Below are 23,605 nucleotides of genomic sequence, written 5' to 3'. Positions count from 1 at the left end.
TACTCTGTAACATCTTCTCTTGTAGACCATTTTCTTCTTGCTGAGAGAAAGTGTTTGCAGACAAATACCAGGACAAAGAATTTCAGCAGTTGTACTTCAAAAATGGATATATCGGATAACTCATTCAGTAATTCCTTCAGCAATAGGCTGAAGCAACAAGACCTGAGAGACTTGGGGGGAAATGCAAGAGAGGATCAACCTGCTACATCAATAAAATGCTTAGAAGTATCTAATACACAGAAAGAAGACAAGACAAATTCTTTAAATAGTGAGATTATTTCAAATATAAAACGTAAAGTTCTAACTTCAGCATGCCTAATGGCAAGAAAGCGTTCCAGATTTCTCCCTAAAAGCTGTTGCTTAAGGAAAGGTGAGGAAGATAAAGACATGAGTGCTAATGCAAACAATGCAGCTGCTGCATCTCAAATCCTGAAAGAAGAACTTGGGTCTTCTCCTAAGGATAAGGAACAGTTGATTGATGTGCACCATGACTGTACATCTGCGACAAACAGCGGTTCCAATAATACTTTGAGTCAGATCAACTTTGGCTTAACTGGAGTCAGTAGCGATTGTTGCAATAAATTACCACCTGACAAAAGGCATGCTGCAGACCAGAGGTCGGGACTTGACTGTAGAGAAGTACGTAGACCTTTGAGGATGAACTACTCAGAAGATGATAGTACTGGATTAAAACAAGGGGAGCAAACAGATGCAGCTGCCTTTTCAGAAGCTGTAGCCAACAATGAAGAGCCAAAGTCAGTTGAAAACAACGAAAGCCCTCAAGCAGCTGCTCTCAGTAATGTAGCTGTAGAGATTGCTAAAGAATTATTAGATTGTATAGATAATAATTCTTTAAATGAAGTAATTTTGGAAGAAGAGAAACAAGTAGCACCTATGTATTCCAGCAAAAAGCCAAAGGAGAACCTAAAGCATAAAGGGGAATCATCAGCAAATCTTAATGCATGCAGTTTGAATCTGGGCTTTGGTGGCTTTCAGACTGCTTCCAATAAGAAGATTAAATTCTCTGAAGCCAGTATAGCAAAAGGCAGAATGCTGTTCAAGGATATTGAAAATGAATGCTTTGAAGCCTCTTCTGTGGAAAGAGCCAGAAACTTTTCAAGCCAAGTTAAAAAGGAGAATATGCCTTTCTCAGATTCAGAAAGCAAGTTGGGCAGTAACTTATCTGATTCTTTAGATTCACAGACAAGTTTTCTTGAGCTCAGGAATACACAGTTTATTCCACATAAAGTTGGTTTGTGTAAAAGCTTTCCTAGAACTCCACAAGCCTTGCAAGAAGCAAATGAAACCTTGACAGCAAGCCAAGAAGCCGAAATTGCCGAACTTTCTAGTATCCTGGAAGAAACAGGTAGTCAGTTTGAATTTACACAGTTTAGAAAGCAAAGTAATATGATACAAAGTCATGCCTTTCAGCAGTTCAGAACTGTAGAAACATGTGGAACAAAGAATGTAGAAAATATTTCTGAAGCAAGGGAAGATGCTGGTTTTTGTAGCACTTTTAGATCTGAATATCAAGTGAAAAATGACAAGTATTGTACTCAGCAGGAAGATACAAGTGAAGACTCTAAAGTGGTGGAATATGAAAAAGAAAATGCAATGGTTTTCCATAAAAATGACAAAAAGGTTACTTTTACTAACCTAGACATACATGAAAGTAGAAGATCGGATGAGAGCTTTCCCATAGCTAGACAGGACAGCTTTTCTAATTTCATAGGCTTTACTTCAGCTGGAGGTAAAAAAATAAATATTTCTAAGGCATCTTTAAGTAGATCTGCAGAGCTCTTCAGGGACTTGGATGATGATAACTATTTGTTTAAATCTTCTGAAATCAGTAATAGATGCCACAATTCAAATGAGTGTATGTCTTCTAACTGTAATTTTTTCAGCTGCCTGGCAAAAGAAAGCAAAGCAAAAGCATTTTGTGTTTCAGATTTCAAAAACGTAAATGCCATTTTTCACACAGGTTCAGTTTCCTACCGTGCACAGAATAAGAGTGAGGAAAATACTAGTACAGCATTTAAAGAAAATACGGAAAGTAAGACAAAAATATCAATAAATGATACTAAAAATGCTGATTTCAATAGTATTAACAATAACAACAATCTGTCATCCATTAAAAATCATGAACAGAGTTGTAAAACTTCCAAACAGTTTTTAAATCAAGGAGATGATCAAGTTGAAGGCAATTTGCAAGACAGATCATTAGATGTAACATGTCTGGAAGATGCTCTTTTGACTGCAGAAGAACATAGTTTAAGTATATCACATGAAATGGAAAACTGGTCTCCTAATCAGAAAGGAGAAGACAGTAAGGAAGATAAATGCTTATCACCGACATTTCGAACTCCAGCTGGTGGTAATACATCCATTTCTGATGCAGCTTTGGATCGTTCTCTACACTTGCTCAGTGTACAGTGTGAAGAAAGAGATGTAAAAGTTTTTGAGAACTCTGATGAAGAAAAAACAAATTGTAAAAATATGGAAGAAGACACCAGCCATGGTAAGAACCTGTTAGTGAATGAAGACAGAATAAAAATAGGTTCTTGCCATCATTATCAAATACCTTTTGAACAAGAGCTAGATGTGGGAAAAAATGAAGTGAAAGGGAGTTATCTGACTGGTTTTCATACTGCTAGTGGCAAGAAAATAGCAATCGCTGACGGATTTTTAGCTAAAGCAGAACAGTTCTTTGCAGAAGATACTGATGTAGGAAAGGAACATAATGACAATTTTAAGACTCTCATCAAGAAAAGGAAGCATGGTAAAAACTGTGTTAAAGACTGTGATTTGTGTATTGAAAGCATTGCTCAATGTGATCCAGGAAAACTTAATTTTAATGAAAAGCTCGTTCCTGAAGAACCTGGAGATCAGTTTAAGCAGGCAATAGAGAGCAGTCCCATTAAGCATGCTATGATTCTTGATCCTGTCAAAGTGGATACATTTGTGAATCTAGATGAAGGTTGTGAAAAAAGTTTGGTAACTTTACATGTGCATAAAAAAGCTGGTGTCAGACCTGGAAAGTCAGAATTGGAAGCCCTTACAGGAGAGAAGAGTGATGCTTTAAGCAGAGCTCATTTGTCTGAAGATGGAAAACCTCCAGAGACAAAGATAGAATACTCACCAAGAAAGAAGAATGGTTCAGAAGACACTGATGATTTTCCTGTGCGCTCTGCTGCATCTCTGCATTTAATGAAGGTACCAAATGACCTTGAAGATAATTGTGTGCCTGGAGATACAGAAAATACTTTATTTGTTGAGGATAGCAATAAATCTAATCAGTCTCTCCTCTTAACTTCAAAAAATAGCTGCTCTTATTTGAATGGTGACAGTAAGGAATTAGAACATGTAAATGAACCTTGTGCTTATACAAACTGTTTCACAGGCACCACAGTTAATGCTTGCCAAAACCAGTCACTAGTCAGCCTTCCTGATGATGAAACCAATTTAACCAGGTTAAAAGAAACAACACTTAATGTTGAAAAACAAAAGGGTGATCTGAAACAAACTGTGTTTAGTACAGCAAAAGGTAGAGCAGTTTCTGTTTCGGAAAGTGCATTAGCAAGAGTCAGACAAATGTTTCAAGAAGATTACAGTGAAGCTGTAAAATATGAAATTAAGCCTAACCAAAGAACTAATCAAACAGAAATTGCTAGAAATTCATTTTCAGTCATTCGTGCTGAGTGTCCTAATTCTGTTAATTCTTTTAATGCTGCAACAAGTGAAGAGGCTAATCCAGCCACGTCCCAATTTATTAAAGTGAATGCAAGTGCTAGTGCAAGTGGTCACCAAGAAACAAACACATCTGCAGATGCAAAGTCTGCTTCAAATTCTCAGAAGCAATGCTTTGGACAGAATATTAAGTTTAGAGGGCACTTGTCTGTTCCAGATAAGCAGATGAAGCCATCAGATGCTTCTACAAGCAATTTCGGATTTTTTAGTACAGCAAGTGGTAAACCTGTACAACTGTCAGAAGAGTCACTGAGGAAAGCTAGACAGCTCTTTTCTGAAATGGAAGGTAATCATTCATCACATGCACAAGAAACATTTTTAGTTGAGGAAGATGTTGAAAAGTCTAAAAGGAACACTGAAGTACTTCCTAGGAAAATGCAGACAGCATTACCAAAAGGGGAAGAAAATGCCAGCACTGAATTGGTTTCAGATTCTGCTTTTGGGTTCAGCACTGCAAGTGGAAAACGGGTAACAATCTCTAAAGATGCCTATCAAAAAGCAAAGGCAATTTTAAAAGAGTCTGATGATTTTTTGAGTAGTGGGCTTTGCATTACAGATGAACTTAGTTCAATTAAAGAGAATGATCAACATGCAAAATGTTTAACTGATAAGGTGGTCTCAGAATCCGAAACTGAAAAAAGCTGCAATCAAGACACTGACTTTAAAAGCATCTGCCCTGAGGAAATGAAGTATTTTCCAAGCACTCACCATGTCAAAATGCCTGAGTACATACCATATGTTAAGAACAACAAGCAGTTAACGTCATTTAAAAATAGCTTTCAGCAGGAGGAGACTAGGTCTTCTGGAAAAGGGCAGCTGAATCAGGGGTTGAAAACAGAGTCTGAAGCAATTTTGTGCAATGCTCCTGCTAAAGCAGAAATTAATATTGATCTTCTCCAAACTCCAAAAAATTACTTGGAAGTAGAGGCAGTAGAAAGTGCAAGAGCTTTTATGGAAGACAGTTTTTCCAATTCTGGAGTACAAATTAATGCTGCACAGTCCTTCAGTAGCAGACTGGATAAAAACTTTCAAAACAAGACCTTTGGGAAGAGGCACTCTGAAGAAAACAACTTGTTTGGTACGTCTTTTATCCTGTATATGTTCAACTCTATATTTCTGCACAGTGGATTGTTTGGGGTGGTTTTTTTTGCTTGTCATGTTGATTTTTGGGTCACAGAGAAATTGCAGTTTCTCTAGGTGTCAATGACAAAAATTCTTGCTGCAGGAAGTAGTTTATCCACTCTTTCCAGCCTTAAATGCACAGTACAAGCTAAATTTATGATTAGTAATTTTGAAGGTGTACAACTCTCCTGTTTTATCATAAACTTACAGAAGAAAGCTACTGCTCCTTTTCTCCCTGACCAAACTTCCTTTTTTTTTTTCCTCTCCAAAAATCTAGCATTTTTTCATTGAAAAAGGAGTAGCAGTGTTTTCATTTTCACCTTTTTGTGCCTTGTAGGTGAGGACAGTGTTTCACTTGTATTGAGATTGCTGTCTGATACAAAAAGTAGTTGTTGGTCTAAATGTGCATTTTCTTGCCATCTAAAACTGATCTGTCTAGAGCTGAAGTGTTGGTAGTTGATGCTTGCACAGTCACCCAGACCTGTTCAGAGATCTGGACTAGCTGAAAAGTATTTATGGAAGGGTAGACTGGAACAGAATCCCTGTCCAGCTGCACAAGTTCAGGTACAAAGGTCAGGCAGGCTAGTGCTGGAAAGTTTGGGTAGGTGTCAAAAGGTGGGTAGGACTCTATCAGTCCAACTTGAAACAGCTGTGCCACAGCTGAACCCTGTCCTTAGTTACAGCTTCTGTAAAAGATGTGTTACACACATTTTTAGCATTCTGGAGGGACTCTTTGGTTATTGAAAGTACACAAAAAAAGGTGCAGGTGAGCTGTTTGTGGTGAGGTAGCTATGTGTCTAAAAACACCATGTGCAATCTGAAAATTTGCTAGTTCTGCTTGCTCTGACTTCTTCAATGTTTTACTTAGAAATTACAATTAAGTTGTGCAGGTTGGTAAGAAATTGAACTTAAAAGGAACATATCTTCTAAAATTCTGTGTTTTTATCCTAGGAGAACCTCCAATTAAAAGACAGCTACTGCTTGAATTTAATAGAACAGAAAATACCCCCAGATCTTTGAAAGCTTCAAAAAGCACTCCTGATGGTAATTTTAGTCGTCTTGTGTTCTAAGCAGTAATCCGATGTCAGTTGTTATCTTTAGAATTCTTCAGTTTCCAATGAACTAGCATATAATAAGACTGCTTAACTACTGCATTTAACAGTATAGTCCTGGGAATTCAGGGAAGCTGCTTGGTAATGTCTGTGCTGAGTTGAAATCAGATGATTAATGGTATGCCTTATTGTGTGGAATCTAAATATATTACAATATATTACTTCTATAAGAACTCTGGTTTAATTTCCAGTTCAGTAGGAATTTATCCAGCTTCTCACAATCTGAATCTCAGAAATTCTAGTCTCAGTAGGAAGAATATATTTTATTGATTAATTATCTACAGAAAAATGAAAAGGTACTGGTAATATACTAATAGCTGTTACAGATGCTTACATTTTGACTGAGTAATAGGGAGGCTTATGAAAGGGATATCAAAGTTTTTAAAGTTTGAGTTGATGTTTTATGTGAAACTAGTTAGTGATTGGGATTTCAGGATAATGTGATTTTGGCAATGGCTTTTGGTTATGGGATAAGCAGTGTTCTTTCTTTAAGAAACTTGTTCTTTTTAAGCACTGCATGCTCTCACCTAAATTCAGTAGCAGAATTCATCAAATATATTGATTTAATCAGTATATTGGTTCCCGAATGCTATACTAAATCTGTTCTAGGCATAAAAGCCGTGATTTAAAATTTCAAATGGAATTTGTAAGTTGCTGCCAGAGAATAATTTTATTCCCTTCATATTTCAATATTATCCTACCCTGCAGTAAAACAGTGTTGTTCTTTGGTGAACAATTGAAAACAGTTCTTTCTCCAGTATAGTCTTGCCTCTGGCTTCTAGAACTTGTAGCATCTTATATATGCAACTTCTCATATGAAACTTCCTCTTTGCAGCCTAAGGGCACAAATGAGTTTACATTCCCAACAGATATGATTTAATTACATTGATAATTCCAAGATAAACCTGTCCTTCAGTGATGAAAGGAGGAGGTTGGGCAAATGTACCCTTTTCTGTTGTAACTTCAAATAAAAAAATAAATGAAAGTTGCTGAAAAAGTTCTAAATTGAATGGTGAGCCTACCTGGAATTAAATATATGATAAGCATTTCCCTTTCAGGAGCCTAAAAATATATTGCCGGGTCACAAATACAAACTCTTGAGAGTTCAGCATTGTGTTCACATTTCCTTTAGATCTGTCTGCAGTTAGCATGGAGATGTTTATACAAACGTTTTTTGGGGCAGGACAGAGTAAAACTGTTTAAATCCACTCTGGAAGCTTTTCTTTATATTTATATCATTAATTTAGCTAAAACATACTGTAAATGTCTACTGTGTAATGTACCATTTCAAATATATTTTTTTCTAATTATCTTACAGGCATTTTCAAAGACAGAAGAAAATTTATGTACCATGTGCCTTTAAAACCCATAACTTGTCAACCTTTTGGGTGAGAAATTTATTATAGATTTTAGAGTTCTTCTAATGCAATTTCTTAAAACCTCACAAACCTTTGTAACTTTCTGAAAATATACAGTAATAATTTACTACCCAACTTTATAAAAGACTAATAATTTTACTCCAAAATAAACATATTAAATATAACACATATAACACATGTTGCTGCAGTAGACCAGTAAGATGCTAAACAAACTACACTCTTTTACTTCAACTCTGTCTTTTCTCACTAGAAATTAAGTATTGAATTTTTCAAATATCAAAGACTGTTATTTTGTCTTTTTATTGATGTAATATTGAAAGTTGTACTACTAAAATAAGAAAAGAATACAAAAATCCCGAAAAAGACTTTTGTCAGGAGGCTGAAACCTGTATGTTTAAACGTTTTCATCTCTGTAGGTCAACTAAAGAACGACAAGAAGTCAGAGATCCTACCCTTACTCTGCCAGATCAAGACTTCAAAGGATTCCAATCTAAACCTGCCATTTTTCAGCACTGTGCACTAAGGCAGTCTTCAAATGGTACTTCAGGGGTTTCTACTCCGTGTAAGGCGTCAGCAAAAGAGAGTGAAGAAGCAAGAAGTCTGTACAGATCTGGCAAAACCGTTAAAACTTTTATTCCACCCTTCAAAACCAAGCTGACATTTTCTACATGTGAACAAAGCAGCAGCAAAAGGTGTGACTCACCGATCAGCAGAAGTATGACCGAAGAGATGGAATTAAATCAGATCACAACTGAACAAAATACTGCTGAACCTCAAGATCACCAGTCTTGCATCCAGCATGCAGCAGACACTGACATAGAAAATGACAATTTAGGTATTTTCAGATTTTGCTCCCTTAACTATTGTGAATACTAACTGTCAGAATTCAACCTTTAAGGGTTTTTTGCATATTCTGTCAGACTTTTTTTTTTAATAAAAAGAAACTTCTTTTTAAGCTTTTTTCTTTTTGTGAGAAAACTAGGAAATAATTACTTTTTCCTACTTTTTTCCTAGTTTCCTAATTATTAGGAAATAATTACTTTTCCAAGCAAAGCATATGTTGCTCATCTCTAAAGTTAATTAAGAAGATGAAAAATATGTCACACAGTGCTTCAGAAACAAGATAGCTTATGTTTCATTTGATACCTGATTTTTTTATATACCTCTTAGGTAAAATAACCTAGGAACCTTAGATTAACCTTGCTATACTTTATTCACTTTTACAGAAGCTTGTTTTCATTCTGTTCTCTAATTAAATGTAGGATTTCCATATAAATGGTTGATTGTGTCATTTCCAAAGAGGCAGAGTTTAAATGTACAACTGTTTGACTTTAGTGTGTGGGCTTATGCCTTCTGAGCTTTCTTGAATGTTCCACTCTGTGTGATTTCTATAACTATTTTAATCAAATAATCTGAATTTTTTTCAGAAGGACTTGTTGTGTGTATTCGAACAGGTGTGTGAACGTTTGCAGAATTAGATCCTGTATTTAGGTCAAAATCTCAAGATTACATTAGTTGATGTAGTCATCAACTCATTTCTTTTCATTTGGAGTTTTCTATGAAAACTTGAGTTCAGTCTGATGAGAAAAATATGTGGCTCAAAATTTAGTTTGGGGACTAACACAAAATTAATATGAATATATAATTTGTTTCATATAATATTATTCAAATGCTTTCATTAATCACTGCTTTCTAAATGCATTAAACTTTGAATATTTAGACTTGCAGTTTGTAAAAATCTGCAGAGTGGCGTAGTGAATATGCTTCTCTCAATCTGCTTTTGTAGTGTGACTGTATATCTCTATTTGGTATATACTTTAAAAATATTTTGGGGTTTTTTTTCTTTGCAGCTGTGGTCAGGATGGTGACAAATCTCCGCTGTGCCAGAGATCTGCAGGAAATGAGAATTAAAAAGAAGTGCAGGCAAAATATTCGCTCACAGCCAGGCAGTCTTTATGTCATTAAAACCTCTGCAAGCAATAGAATCTCTCTGAAAACTGCAGTGGAAGAGAAATCTCCTAGCTTTTATTCTACAGAAGAGGTATATTGGTATCTTCTTATTGTCTGTCTTTTGCATCTGTTTCTCAAGAAGAGCATATAAAATCTCAGTAGCTTTTGAATCAATACATTCTGCAGTTTTTAGGTAAGAATTTAGAGTAGCTCTTATACCAGTTGCTGCAGTATTTAAGTAGCTTTGCATATCCACATTTTTTAAGACAATTCCCAGTAATAAAGGTCATAAAGTCTCTAGTGTTATAGTCAAACCAGAGAAGCATCAAAAAAGGAAAAAAATCACCAACTATAGTTGCTATTGACTTTTAACCCATATGAAGTGCTGGAATAAGAGAATGATTAAAATTTAAGCTTAGGTAAATCTATATGAAAAACCTCTTGCTTTTGGTTCAGTGAAGGTACAAAACCTATTGAATTTTTTAAAACACTTTTGAAGCACACTGTGATGCTATTATGCTAAAATAATTGCTGGGAATTCATTCTTCGTGGATTACATATAAAATGACAAGATAGACGAGCTGTCTCAACCTTAAGGAAATATTTAATCTGAATTTTTAAGATTAGATATTAAAACTCTTAGCTGAATTCTTACTGTATTGTCATTATTTTGTCTTTTTCATCTCATTTTTTCAGCTATACACATATGGTGTTTCAAAACATTGCATACAAGTTAACAGCACAAATGCAGAATCTTTCCAGTTTCTTGTCAAAGACTTTTTCAGTAAGGAATATTTGTTAGCTGGAAATGGAATGCAACTTGCTGATGGAGGATGGCTAATACCTACAGATGAGGGAAAAGCTGGAAAAAAGGAGTTTTACAGGTACTGTTACTTATGAACTTGAGATAGCTATGCTATTTATTAGTTATTCTCTTATCCCCAAGAATAAATCCAATGCACTCATCTTTTAAAGCCTCTGACTACTTTTTTTACTGTGCATTTTTAGTACACCTCTGTTAGTGTAAAGATATTTTAGGATTGTAAATTTGCTATGTAGATTAATGTTGCTAGTGATTGATCTTCAGTGACCATTAAAGAAAGCATACAAAGTCAATTTAGAAAATGTCTGGAAATTCTTCAGCAGTGTAAATAGTCAAAAAAAACCCAAACAACTATTTTTTGATGGGAATGAAGGTTGATTTGGGAGGTGCTTAGGGCTTCTTTGACAGGACAGGGATGAATATGCTTTTTTAATATAACTTTTTTAAAGATGACATATAATTTGAAGGACGCCTAAACTACAGTAGTAAGGCACTTTTTCATTCAAGCCTTCTCTTGAGTAGATGTGAGAACCAAAATAGGTGCAGAAGCAATGCTTGCTCTTGCATTCTTTCTAGTTCTTCTATCCCTCCTTTTGCAGGTCCTTTAAAATGAGCAGGAAAAAAAAGTGTTGAGTACACCTCTCCTAAACACTTCCATGAAAATTATGTTTTGTTTTACTGTAAGCAAGTGTGTACATTGTAACTTCAGCAGCAGCATTGCAACAGCACAGGGGTTGTTGCAGCAAAACTTCAGAAAATACTTAACTATTATCTTCTGATTTCCTCTGTTAATTTGAATCATAGAATATCCTGAGCTGTAAGGGACCCACAAAGATCATTGAAGTCCAAGTTGTGGCCCTGCAGATTTGAGGTGCAGCGTTTGAGATGCTCTATTTTCAAATCAGTGTCACTGTTGGTGTTCATTCACAAAACGCTCAAGGCAGGCACCTGCATTTGAGTAGTATTTGTAGTCAAGCATGCATTGCCAATCTAAGTAATGTCAGAATTCAAGAGGTTTGCCGTATTTGCTTTGCAGTACCAAAGTGTGACAGAGATAGGTCTGTTCCAAGCTCAAGAACTGTTTTTATTTGTAAGTTTGAGTTGGTGAGGTTGGTGCCAGCAATCCAAAATGGGAAGATTGGCTATTATGAGATGTGTACTTCGATGTTGTGATCTGTACTTTCTCATGAGAAATTGCTTTCTACTCATGCTAGTGAACCAGAATCATTATTAGCTTCTCCCATGTGACTTTGAGAAATGTTTTTGGTGTCAATAATATTTGTTCATCGTAGGAGAACTGGAGATGTTGTGTGTTCATACCCAGCAACTACTTAGTGAAGAACAATCATGTGCTGGAGTTCACAGAATCATAGAATAGTTTAGGTTGTAAGGGACTGCTGCCAGTCATCCAATCCAAGCCTCTGTTCAATACAGTTTGAATTAGATTAATTACTCAGGGACTTGCCTAGCTGAGTTTTGAACATCTCCAAGGACAGAGATTCTGCAACCTCTCTGGACAGCCTGTGTCACTTGACCATTCCTATGGTTTAAAAAACAAAACAACCACCTTTATTTCTGATTGGAATTTTTCATGTTCCATCTGGGTCTGTTGTCTCTCATCCTATTGTTGTGTGCTTCTAGGAAGAATGTCCCTGTTTTCTCTGAACCCTCCAGTCCAGTAGTCATAGACAGCAATAAGGTCTTTTTGGCTTGTTTTAAATTCAAACAAACCCAGCTCTCTTAGCTTGTATGTCATGTGCTTAGCTTTCAAGATCACCTTACTGGCCCTCTGTGGGGTTTGTTCCAGTATACCAACACCTTTGTCCTTGCAAATCCAAAGCTGGACAGAAACTTTCTCCCAAGCGCTGAAGAGAGGGGAAGGATCACTGCCTTCCTGGCTTTGCTCCTAATACATCACTTCTCTAAATCTGGGGTTATCTGTAAACTTTCTTGGTCCCCCCAGCCATCATGTAGATTATAATGAACCCATCAAGCAAGCAGGGGAAATTGCAGGGCTGAAGGGGAATAGAGCACACCTCAGTCCATCTATGCTATGTGCATAACTGCATGAAGCAGACAGAGCACGTCCCTGGAGCTGCTGTTGGGTCAAGTATCTCCGTTTCAAGGATACATACCTGTATGCACGTGTGTGCTGCCAAGGCATATGAGGACAAAACTTCAGTATTCAGACATTAACCAGATCAGGTGATGGAATGTAACCTTCCTGTTTTCAGTGTAATAAATATTCTTTTGTTAATGTTGCCTATGTACGTACACCAAATACAATGCTAGGGCAAAATAGGCAAGTTAAAACTTGAAGTAGATTTCAGGTTAATTTATTAACCATTTATCTGCAGAGCCCTCTGTGACACTCCTGGTGTGGATCCCAAGCTAATATCTGAGGCCTGGGTTTACAATCACTACAGATGGATTGTGTGGAAATTGGCAGCCATGGAAGTGTCATTCCCACATGAATTTGCTAACAGATGTTTGACACCAGAAATGGTGCTGTTGCAATTGAAATATAGGTATGTGTATAGCACTGTATTTGGACCTGTAACTTGTGGTACTGTATGCTTTCTAAATTACAGAATTAACACCTCTACCTTGCATTTACTATTGAGTAGAATGCATACATTGTTAAATTTATGCATAGCAGTATTAAAAACATAGTGCATGTTATTTGCAAAAATTTAGATGACAATTGCTTTGCTACAGTGGTGCTTAATTGTAGATTGAATAAGCAATAGTTTGCTACAATTGCATTTAAAGGAAAACAATGTGATGGGGTTTGTTTGCTTTAACAAAACCTGAATGCTTTTTTGTAGGTATGATTTGGAAGTTGATAAAAGTAAACGATCAGCAATCAAAAAAATAACGGAAAGAGATGATGCAGCAGGTAAAACACTTGTACTGTGTGTTTCCAAAATCATATCACTGAACACCATTGTATCTCCTAGCAGTAGCAATAAGAACGTGGAAAATAAAAAAGCAGCAGCAATAATTGAAGTTACTGATGGCTGGTATGGGATTAGAGCTCTTCTGGATCCACCTCTCAAAGCTTTCTTAGATAGAAGAAGGCTGACTGTTGGTCAGAAGATCATAGTGCACGGAGCAGAGCTTGTTGGCTCTCAGAATGGATGTACGCCACTGGAAGCCCCAGATTCCCTTATGTTAAAGGTAAAATAAAATGTTAGTTCAGCTTAAATGGATGTGACTGGAAGATGTGATAAATGCTATTTAGTTGAGCCACATTCCGTAAACAAAGTTATCGTGGCTTTACAAACAGATGGAGCTTTGTTGAAGTTTAAGAAGCAATTTGTAAGATGTGACAATAGGTCACTGACACTATTCAATAGGGTTGGAAGAGAAGTTTGTAATACAAAATTCTTCCGAGTTTTGCTATGTGTTTTGGCAGTTCCAGCTTCTTAATTTGGTTAAGCACCAAGTTACAAAAGGTACTTATTCATCACTTACAATATGGAAGTTGGAGGAAGACTGGGGGGGGGAAACCAGCTTGTGAGAGGGTGGACTGGCAGGGGAGGGCTTTGACTTGTTTGAGAATGCTTAAAGAGATAGGTGAAGTTTCAGCATAACACTGTTGCTCCTCTGGTATAAAGCAATGGCTTGTCTCATAGATACTCATTCCCTAGAGAATTTTAACTCATCAAATTTTTAATTTCTGTTTAAAATACATTTCTTCAATGTGAAAGGAAACCTTTAGAATGTGATATGTTCAGGTGTAAAAGTGATATATTCTTAGCGAGGTCAGTGTGAAGATGGTCTTTCCGGTAGATATAATAAGTTGGATATAGTTTTGACCTATTAGTGACAGTTTATTATTCATTATTTATCTCATTCAGATTTCAGCGAACAGCACTCGATGTGCACGATGGCATGCAAAACTAGGATTTCATCAGGATCCCAGACCTTTTCCTTTGCCTTTGTCATCGCTTTACAGCGAGGGTGGTGCAGTGGGGTGTATTGATGTAGTTATTCAAAGAACTTATCCTATTCAGGTATGGTGTAAGTATTTTATCAATCTAACAGGTTCTGTGAGATCTAAATTATGTCAGTTAATTGCTATATCGTTCTTTAACTCAGACATAATATAGAGAGCTGAAAAATTTAAGAAAAGGTACCATTATGCGTAAAATGAACAAGAGTGGTTCTTGCAATGTGCACGTATTTAATATTTGAGGACCGTATCCTGCGGTGAGAAAAATTTGAGTTTGTGCTCAGTATCTTCTGGTTGGTTTTGCTTTCAACTTCAAAAAGCCAGAAAGAATTGGATTTCAGTTCTGGAATCTAAAAAGCACAGCACTTGTTTTAAAGGAGAAAAAAGACATTGACAGTTTCAGCTCCAAGAACAAGTGAAACTCAATTTTTTTTATGTTTACATACATACTAACATAGAAGTTGTATATTTCTAGCCTTTAGTAAGATTACTTTTTCTTACATGTAGCTGACTGTGTTAAGTTCTATTATTTAAAAATATGACTGAAAATACAATGTGTGATTATGGTATGAAATAGAATTAAGATCTTTTAAATGCTACTTAATATCCAGACATTTTAAATACGGTCAGACTGCACTGCAACTACTTGCTTTTATAACAATTCCAGCCACAAAAAGAAACAATATTTCTGTTAGCTATCAATCCTTTTAATGTTAACAGTTTAACCAGGATACAACTTTCAGGTTTTATTAACTTTTCTCAGAGTATATTATACTTGGCACGTACATAACAGGATTATTTTTTCATTGCTTTCTTTCTAAGGTGTTGTTTAACTATTGGTTGGTGTAGAATGAATTCTGCAAAGTACTAGCAATATTTAGTTTGGATCATTACTTTGATATTTAGATCATTGGTTTAATGGAGGAAATTGCAGCACCTACTATGGAAACTGTCTGGTAGAACTAACATTTATTTAGGTCTCCAAAAGGGAACTGTAATCTGTAATCACATCACAGTTAGTGGTTTCCAGGCTGGGAAGGAAAGTGGTGCTTTGTATCTCACTATATCAAGAGATTAATGTACCGATGTACTTTTCTCTTTTCTAAACCCTGAGACTCTTGCTCAAACATACCAAAATTGTAGGAAGATTTGAGCTGTCTCTCTCCTTTTACCTCAAGAGTCAGAGTATAGGAATCAGAGTAGCCTTAACTAAATATGTTAGATTGTGAATAGTGCAGGAAAGTACATGGCATGCAATTAAATGAGGCAGGCAGAGCCTATTTCAACAATTCACTGCCTCATAAGGATTAGTCCTGCAAGCTTTCCTCATCCTGCTTTCACTGTACTCTCCTGCTGCTTCTTTGTGCTAATCCCGGACCTAACCTGATCCTGCTGCTTAGCTAATTTAATTTATTGTTTATTTTAAACCAGGAGTAAGTAACTAATAATAATTAAAAAAAAAAAAAAAGAACCGCTGTCTATTGAGTTATCAAACTGATATGGTCTGCTGAGGTCAAATAGGTACTAGAGCCAGTGCAAGGGAGAAGACAGAACTGTGCAGCAAAGACGAAGGGAAGGGACCACTTACTTTCATCAGCAGTGACGTTGTTTGGCTCACCTATTTCTGTCAAGCCAATTCTAGCAGGGTTGTGGGCAAGGCTGTAGTCCTGTGGAACCATTTCAGGCAGAAAAGGTTTAAGAGCAGGACAACATCATAGTTCCTTTACAGTATCTAATCTGGTGTGTTAAAACAGGCAATACAATTGATGTGGAGAGACAAATTGGGTAGAATGCAGTCTGGTATACTTTTAAGCATTGAGTTTGATGGTTTCTGTCTCAGCGTATCTACCAGTGGCATCCAGCTGTCTTTGAAATTACATCACTAATACTTATTACTTCAAGCTGTGGTTTCTTCAGCTGTTAAATCATCTGATTTTGGATACTGCTCCATTCTGTCTGTGTATCTTTAAAGTGAAGATTTACCAATGCTGTAGTTTTTTGCCTTTTATCTGTTATACTGAAAGAACTTATGATCAACTGCCTGTTCATTTTTAAAGCATTTTTGCATAATAGTGAGTATTAAAAGGAAACTAGATTATGTTAAAAATAATTTTTACGTCTGGGTTTTGTTTGAATCTTTTTATTTCAGTGGATGGAAAAGACATCAGCTGGTTCATATGTTTTTCGTAACAGTCGAGCTGAAGAAAGGGAAGCTGCCAAGCATGCAGAGGATCAACAAAAGAAACTGGAAGATCTGTTTGCAAAAATCCAAGCAGAATATGAAGAGCGTGAAGGTAAAGCTTTCATTCTTTCAGAATAGTTATTAAAAAAACATTCTTGATGTTTACAGAAGAATTTTAAGAAACTGTCAAAAAACTTCCCTCAAGATAGAGAAGCAGAGATGGGATTTGGGGTTGTTTTCTTTGTTGTTGTTGGGTTTGTTTTGTATTTTTCTAGATTTTTGCTTCCTGTGTACGAAACAGTTACATGCTTATTTGCTTGGCTTTGCAGCTATCTGGGAAACTCTTCCTGAACGTGTTGGTAGCCAGGCTACTAAAAAATTGTCATTGAGATGATGCTCAGGGAAGTGCTATGGAATTGTAGGATTCTTAATTTCATTCTCTTCAAGGACCAGATACTGTAATGATTCACCCAGAGGTGGGCACTGCTGGAATGTATCTCAGTAGACCTGAACAAGATTAGGCACTTAGCATCTTTCCTCACAAACATTGCAGGACTCTGGAGACACTGAGCTCAGTGAAGCTCCTAAATGGGACAGGGACGCTGGTCACAAGGGACATGGAGAAGGCTGAGTTACTGGATGCCTGTTTCACCTCACCCTTGACCAGCAATCCCAACCTTCAGCAATCCCAGGCTCTGGAGACACCATGGGAAATTCTGAAGCAAAGAAGACATAATCTTGGTGAAAGAGGATCAAGTTAGAGAACACTTAGGCAAACTGGACATACGTAAGTCAATGGCTGGTGACAAGATGAACTCTCAAGTGCTGAAGGAGCTGAGTAATGTCTCTGAGGCTGCTTTTGATCCTCTTTGAATGATCATTGGTTGATCGGTAGAGGTGCCTGAAGACTGCAGGAAAGCAAATGTGTCTTCTGTCTTCAGAAAGAACAGGAAGGAGGACCCAGAAAACTAACTACAAGCCAGTCAGCCTTACCTTGATTCCTGAGAAGGTGATGGAACAAATATTCCTGGAACCAATTCCGGGCACATGAAGGACAAGAAGGTGATTTGGAGTATTCAACAGGGATTCACCAAGGGAAGTCATGTTTGACCTGCCTGACAACCTTCTGTGATGGAATTACTGGCTTGGTTAGATGAGGTGAGAGCAGTGCCTATTGTCTACCTGGGCTTCAGTAAGGCTTTTGATGTTCTCCCTTGAGATCCTCATAGAGAAGCTGGTGAAGCATGGGCTAGATGAGCAGTCAGTCAGGTGGATTGAAAAGTGGTTGAACGATAGGGCCTAGAGGATGGTGAAGAGGTGACATGAAGTCTATTTGGAGGCCAGTAACTAGTGGTGTATGCCAGGGATCAATACTGGGTCTAGCCCTGTTTGAACATCTTCATTAATGATCTGGAGAACAGGACAGTGTACTTTCAACAGGTTTGATGATACAAAATTAGGATGAGTGATTATGCTGCCATCCAGAGGGATTTTAGCAACTGGAGAAATGGGCTGACAAGAACCTCATGAAGTTCAATAAAGCAAAGTGCAAATCTTGTGTCTGGGGAGGAAGAGTCCCATGCACCATTACATGCTGGGGGCCACCCAACTGGAAAGCAGCTTGGCAGAAAAGGCACTGGGAGTCCTGGTCAACAAGTTGAGGAGTGTTGTCAGAAGGTCTAAGGAGGTGATCCTTCCCCTTTGTTTAGCATTGGTAAGGCCACATGTGGAATGCTGTGTCCAGTTCTGGGCTCCTCAGTACAAGAGAGGCATGGACACATTGGAGACATTACAAGAAAGGGCCATTAACATATGTAAGGAATTGGAGTATCTGACATAGGAAAAGCTGAGAGAGCTGGGACCTTTGAGCTTGGAGAAGAGAAGACTCGGGGGATCTGATCAGTGCACATAAATACCTGAAGGGACGTTGCAGAGAAGATGGAGCCAGGCTTCTGTCAGTGGTGTCCAATGACAGGTCCAGAGCAGTGGGTACAAACTGGAATACAGGGAGTTCCCTCTGGACATCAGGAAGCACTTTTTCACTGTGAGGATGATCAACAGTGTTGCCTAGAGAGGCTGTGAAATCTCCATCCTTGGAGATAATTAAAAGCTCACTGGACTTGATCTTGGTCAGCCTGCTGAAGGTGACCCTGCATGAGCAAGGGGTTGAACCAGATGGCCTCCAGAGGTCCCTTCCACTTCAATGGGCTGACACTGCACACCTCTGCCAGTGATTTCTAGCAGTAGTTCTAGCATTGAATTTGTAGTTGAAATCGGAGATGGCTTTATAATTCTTAACTTCACTGATACGAACTTCTGCATGTCGGTCACGCTGCTGTGGTGTTTAATGTTTGGTAAACTTGTCTATTCTAGACAAGTTGTCTTGTATGTCTGCTAGCACTGTCTGCTATGCTGAAGGAATTAATGAAAATGCTAACAGCAAAATTACTTACCTAAGGAGAGTGTAATAGTTTAATGTAATGAAGTTAACTTCGCTTTTAGCTGATCTCCTAAGGAGGCTTCATGTGCAGACCTGTTGTCCCAGATCTTGGTGTCTTTGAGACTTTTCTGCTGTATGAGAGGAAGAAGAAGTGACAGAGAGAGAGAAAATACAGTCAAGTATTGATGAAGTTTCTTGGCAGCTCATCAAATCTCCCACCCTCTTCTAAGTGCAGACACTGATTGTATAATATTCTAATCTATGTTGTATTTAAATGAATGAGATTTTTTTCTGCTTTTTTCCTAAAATTTTCTGCTATTTTCCTAAAATATATGTATATACACATATATCAGTTCCTGTATATGTGGTTTGTATTTTTATTCTGGCAAGGCCTATGTACTGCCATGCTTCTTACATAATAATTTCTTCTTTCACTTTCAAGTGTATTGGTTACACTCCACCCGATAGCTTTTTTTTTTTTTCCAACAGGGAGAACTACCAGAAGAACAACAAGATCACATATAGTCACAAGACAGCAAATCCATAATTTGCAAGATGGTGCAGAACTTTATGAAGCAATTCAGAATGCATCCGATCCTGGTTATATGGAGGTAACTAGATCCTACTGGGCTAATTTTGAAACGCTTCTGAAATAATGTACAATTTACTACCTCCTGCTAAAATAAACTGTTAAATCACTCTTTATTTTTGCTGCCTTTTGAGATTTCCTACAGCATGTTTATTGCTAAATAAATTAATATTAAAATTTTTGAAAAAAATTTAATGAAGTCTTGTTGAAATAGATTAATAATAGTTTGGATGGCACTTTTCTCTTGGTATAAAAATCCAGGATATAGCACAATTAAAAGTTAATGTTACTTGTAATTTTATTACTTTGCTTTGTCTTGCGTGTATGGACACTAAATTAATCTCGTAAGTCTAGAGTTGCGTACACATATTCTTGCATGCTGTTCACTGAAGTGTTTGAATCATTATATTGTTATTGTTTTCTTCATTCCCTGTTCTAGTTAAATCTTGACTTTTAAGATTATGCCTTTATTAGTAAAGATGCAGGTGATGAGTCCCTGCCAGTTGTTCAAAATTAAATACATGCCTTACCTTTTGCAATCAGGGTCCTTGATGGTCATAAAGCCATATGATTTATGGTATGCGTATCTCTGGTGCTGCGTGTAAAGGCATCTGGGTCTTGAAGGCTTGGTCAGAAAAGTAACCTTTCTGTTGGATTTTAGTGTAAATTACTGTGTCAGCTCAGAGACAGCAACCTGAGGAGAAATGCAACCCTTCCTTCATTCTTACTGAAATTTCTCCTAATATGTCTTCATATGAAACAGTAGAGCATGCCTGTTATATTAAATATTCACCTTAGTTATGCACTCTTAAGCAGGTTTCTCACTAATTGTCACATAAGAACAGTTTGTAATGTAATGCTCTGTGGAGACCACAGAGCACCAGCTGAGTACCAGTCAAGAGTTGATGCCTCCTGTTGTTTTAACATACCTCATTTCAAGTCCTAGTAGTGTATCAGTTGAACAATAAATTGCTTGTAACAGATGAACACTTAAAGAGGCTGTCTAAAAATCTTGACAGTGTTTTTGTAATTAATAAAAAAGATACTGAGTGCATTTTCTCTTGGTTACAGGGATATCTCAGTGAAGACCAGTTAAAAGCTTTGAGTGCTTACAGGCAGTTGATGAATGACAAAAAGCAAACTCAGATGCAAGAAGAATTCAAGAAGGCTTTAGAGTCAGCAGAACAGGAAGAAAATGGTTGTTCCAAAAGAGACGTGTCTGCTGTATGGAAATTATGTGTGGTAGACTACAGAAAGCAAGAAAAATATAAAGGTTAGTACTTGAAAAATTATAAATAACTTTTAACTAAACATGGTAATTGGCCAACGTAGATAGAATTGAAGAGTTTCCCAGCAGTATTCTAGCCTGCATGTTAATATTTCCAGTTTCGTTTAGGGCTTTGGGGTGGAGGGAGTGTTGTGGATTTATTTTGTTTAGAAGCCTTCAATTTAGTATTGCACAGCTAATATATCTTATTCTGATACTGGTAGGAGTGATACTGAGTATCTGGCGTCCACTGCTGGATATTTGTTCATTGCTAAAGGAGGGCAGTCGGTACAGAATCTACCAGCTGTCAGCATCACAGTCCAAAGGAAGGGCAGACTCAACTAACATACAATTAACAGCAACAAAGAAAACTCAGTATCTGCAACTACCAGTAAGTGCTTTAAGTGCATAAAGATGTGTCATTAAAGTGTATCATGGTCTATATGTGTGGTAAACACTGAAGTTTTGTGTTTCTTAAGGTATCACAGGAGATGCTGGTGCAGATTTTCTTTCCAAGAAAGGCTCTAAAATTCACCAGTTTGTTGGATCCTTCTTTTCAGCCACCATGTGCTGAAGTCGATTTAGTCGGAGTTGTAGTTTCTGTTAGCAGAACAGGTACGTTGTGGACCACATTCATGTCTTCCCATTGAATAAGCACTGAATTCTTTATTTCAGAAGTCAAAGTTATCTTGGTATTGTACCTGCACCTCAGACCTGTGAAAACCATGACATACTGGCAGATAATTCTGTTTTCCTAAAGCAAAACTGTCTCTGCTTATTAGCTCAGGAAGTTAGTAAGGTGGGATCTAAGCTCAAGAACAGCTTGTCTTTATTTTTTCTATAAATGGTGGATGTGAGTTCTCGCATTTGTGTTCAGCATCTGCAGCAGCGCCACCGTGCGTGTATGTGAGCTCCCTCTTTTGTGTACAGTGTCATGGAATGAGTGGAACACAGGGACTGGAGCTCATGGGTGGGAACATATGGATAATCTTCTGAATAAAAAGGAAAAGCACCATAGGACTATTGTTTTTTAGCCACTGCAACACAGATTTTGAGTTGTTTTCTGTAATCAGTAGGGAGTTGGTGTAGAGTATGGGTGAAGCATGCTTGTAACATTTATCATTTCTCTTTCAAGATGTGTGGGACCTTTTTTTATAGCTACAAATTGTGGTAATCAACGTTTACTTAAGGATGCAAAGGTTTAATTCAAACTTTTTTCTTGCTTTTAGGTTTCACTACTATGGTGTACTTATCTGATGAAAGCTGTAATTTCGTGGCAGTAAAGATCTGGACAGATCTCAGACACCTTGCTATTGAAGATATAGTTGTCTGCTGCTCACTCGTTTCTGCAAGCAACCTTCAGTGGCAATCTGAATTTAGATCAGAAATTCCTGTGCTGTTGGCTGGAGATCTTTCTGTGTTCTCAGCCAGTCCAAAGGAAAACTATCTTCAAGAGAAGCTTAATGAACTGAGAAGTATGATAGAGGTAAATATGTAGATGTTTAGTTTGATGATTAGTTTTAGTTACTGCTGTGTTACATACTTCACCAGAAAGTCTGTTAGTACTAATAAATCTTTAAAAGAAGTAATACACAGAGGGCTGAATTTGAGGGGATTTTCTGGGAGATGGAGTAAGGTGTTAATGCAGTTTTCCTGGAGGACTCTACATACGACCTATTGAATGTCTTTTTCTTTTTTTTTTTTTTTAATTCAGTTCAACCAACACCGTCTTTTGCTCTGGCTGGCAAAGCATCTTATATCTGTCAATAGTGAATCTGTCATGCATGGTTTGGCCTCTAGCCTTTTAAAAGCTGAAATATACTCTCTTACTCAGTGGAGTTTATTCAGTATTGGATTGTTGATTTCATTTATTTATTTTTTATTTCAGTTTTCTAGCAGTGCTAAATACCATGTCCTGGTAATGCATTCCCATTTCTTGATGAAAAATAAGTTTAAATACAAAAGAATTTTTTTCTTCTTCTTCTTGCTCACAATAAAAGGTAGTTTTATTTCCCTCTACGGAAAGTGCAGCAGTCTTCTAAGTTGTTGGTTTGATACAAAATAAAATTCTAGTGGGATTATGATGAGAAAAGAAAGTCCTAAATACTTTGTGAGCATATCATACTTAAACAATTTGAAAAACAACTATTCTGCATTGCAAACTGTTCTCCTTTGCAGAATGTGGCCTCCTTTTGCTCTGATGCAGAAAGTAAATTGGTGAATTTGCTACAAAGAAATCTCTTGCGTACACCCAGTTTAACTAAAAGATCCGGCTTGGAAAGCCCCTCTACTTCCTGTAACTTCGCAGAGGATAAAAGTTTGGTAAGCTTCTGTTAATTAATACTGTGTTTGTACTGGCAGTGCATGCAGTGAGGATAGAAGTAAGTTCTGTACTGATGGTTGTGGTCAATGGTCCCACTTCTCAGTCCACTCCATCCATTCTCTTCAGGGCAATGCAAACTGATCAGACACTTTCTCTGTGCGGGTTTACTGTTATTCCCCAGGAGGAACTGAAAGACCATTCTTCCTCCCAGCAGTACATGAAAACTTCCCCTTATGGCCTATGTTTCCACAGCATGCTTAAATATTCTAAATTTTATGTGAGTAAATGAATCATTATTTCTCAGTAGATAATTTATCATTTCCTTGGTCACACTGTGAAGATTACCTGATGTGAATGTCACTGGAAGGAAAAATCTTGATCTGTAAATTCTTCTTTTATGGCATTCTGCAGTTCCTATTTTTGTTGAGAGAATTTACTTCCTGGTCTTTTAACTAGATATTGTTTACTATTTCCAGGATTTAAAGGGGAAGAGGTATCACCTAGTAAATGTTTACATTTTATAGCAGTCTTGACAAAAATTGTTTTAAATAGTACTCAAGTTTCCCATGAAAGCTGCTGGAGGCAAGTTGTTTCTGATGTGGAGTACTGAGCAGTCAGAACAAAAACTTTCCCTGCCACTAGTTGCAATGGAGGGGGAAACACCCTGATGTGATTTCAGTTCCTGGGGACTAAATTTATGCTTATAAACCTAA

The 23,605-nt window shown here is 37.2% G+C and overlaps 1 protein-coding gene across 3 annotated transcripts in view; it reads left to right on the top strand.

Annotated features, from left to right (window-relative positions):
- BRCA2 (BRCA2 DNA repair associated) overlaps positions 1-23,605 on the top strand; it is a 37,786-nt gene that overhangs the window by 13,159 nt on the left and 1,022 nt on the right. For all 3 annotated transcript variants that reach the window (XM_027728940.2, XM_027728939.2, XM_027728943.2), the window contains exons 11-26: positions 26-4,825; positions 5,821-5,913; positions 7,300-7,369; positions 7,777-8,195; positions 9,211-9,401; positions 10,007-10,194; positions 12,491-12,661; positions 12,962-13,313; positions 13,997-14,152; positions 16,241-16,385; positions 19,203-19,324; positions 20,374-20,575; positions 20,794-20,960; positions 21,049-21,184; positions 21,799-22,055; positions 22,748-22,891. In XM_027728940.2, the coding sequence (XP_027584741.2) occupies positions 26-4,825; positions 5,821-5,913; positions 7,300-7,369; positions 7,777-8,195; positions 9,211-9,401; positions 10,007-10,194; positions 12,491-12,661; positions 12,962-13,313; positions 13,997-14,152; positions 16,241-16,385; positions 19,203-19,324; positions 20,374-20,575; positions 20,794-20,960; positions 21,049-21,184; positions 21,799-22,055; positions 22,748-22,891 (7,613 nt within the window). The remainder of the gene's footprint in view (positions 1-25; positions 4,826-5,820; positions 5,914-7,299; positions 7,370-7,776; positions 8,196-9,210; positions 9,402-10,006; positions 10,195-12,490; positions 12,662-12,961; positions 13,314-13,996; positions 14,153-16,240; positions 16,386-19,202; positions 19,325-20,373; positions 20,576-20,793; positions 20,961-21,048; positions 21,185-21,798; positions 22,056-22,747; positions 22,892-23,605) is intronic.

This window comes from Pipra filicauda, unplaced genomic scaffold (assembly GCF_003945595.2).
Source record: "Pipra filicauda isolate LSUMZ 115617 unplaced genomic scaffold, ASM394559v2 scaffold50_size3627746_pilon, whole genome shotgun sequence".
NCBI lineage: Eukaryota > Metazoa > Chordata > Aves > Passeriformes > Pipridae > Pipra > Pipra filicauda.
This window is presented reverse-complemented; position numbering and strand designations above follow the sequence as displayed.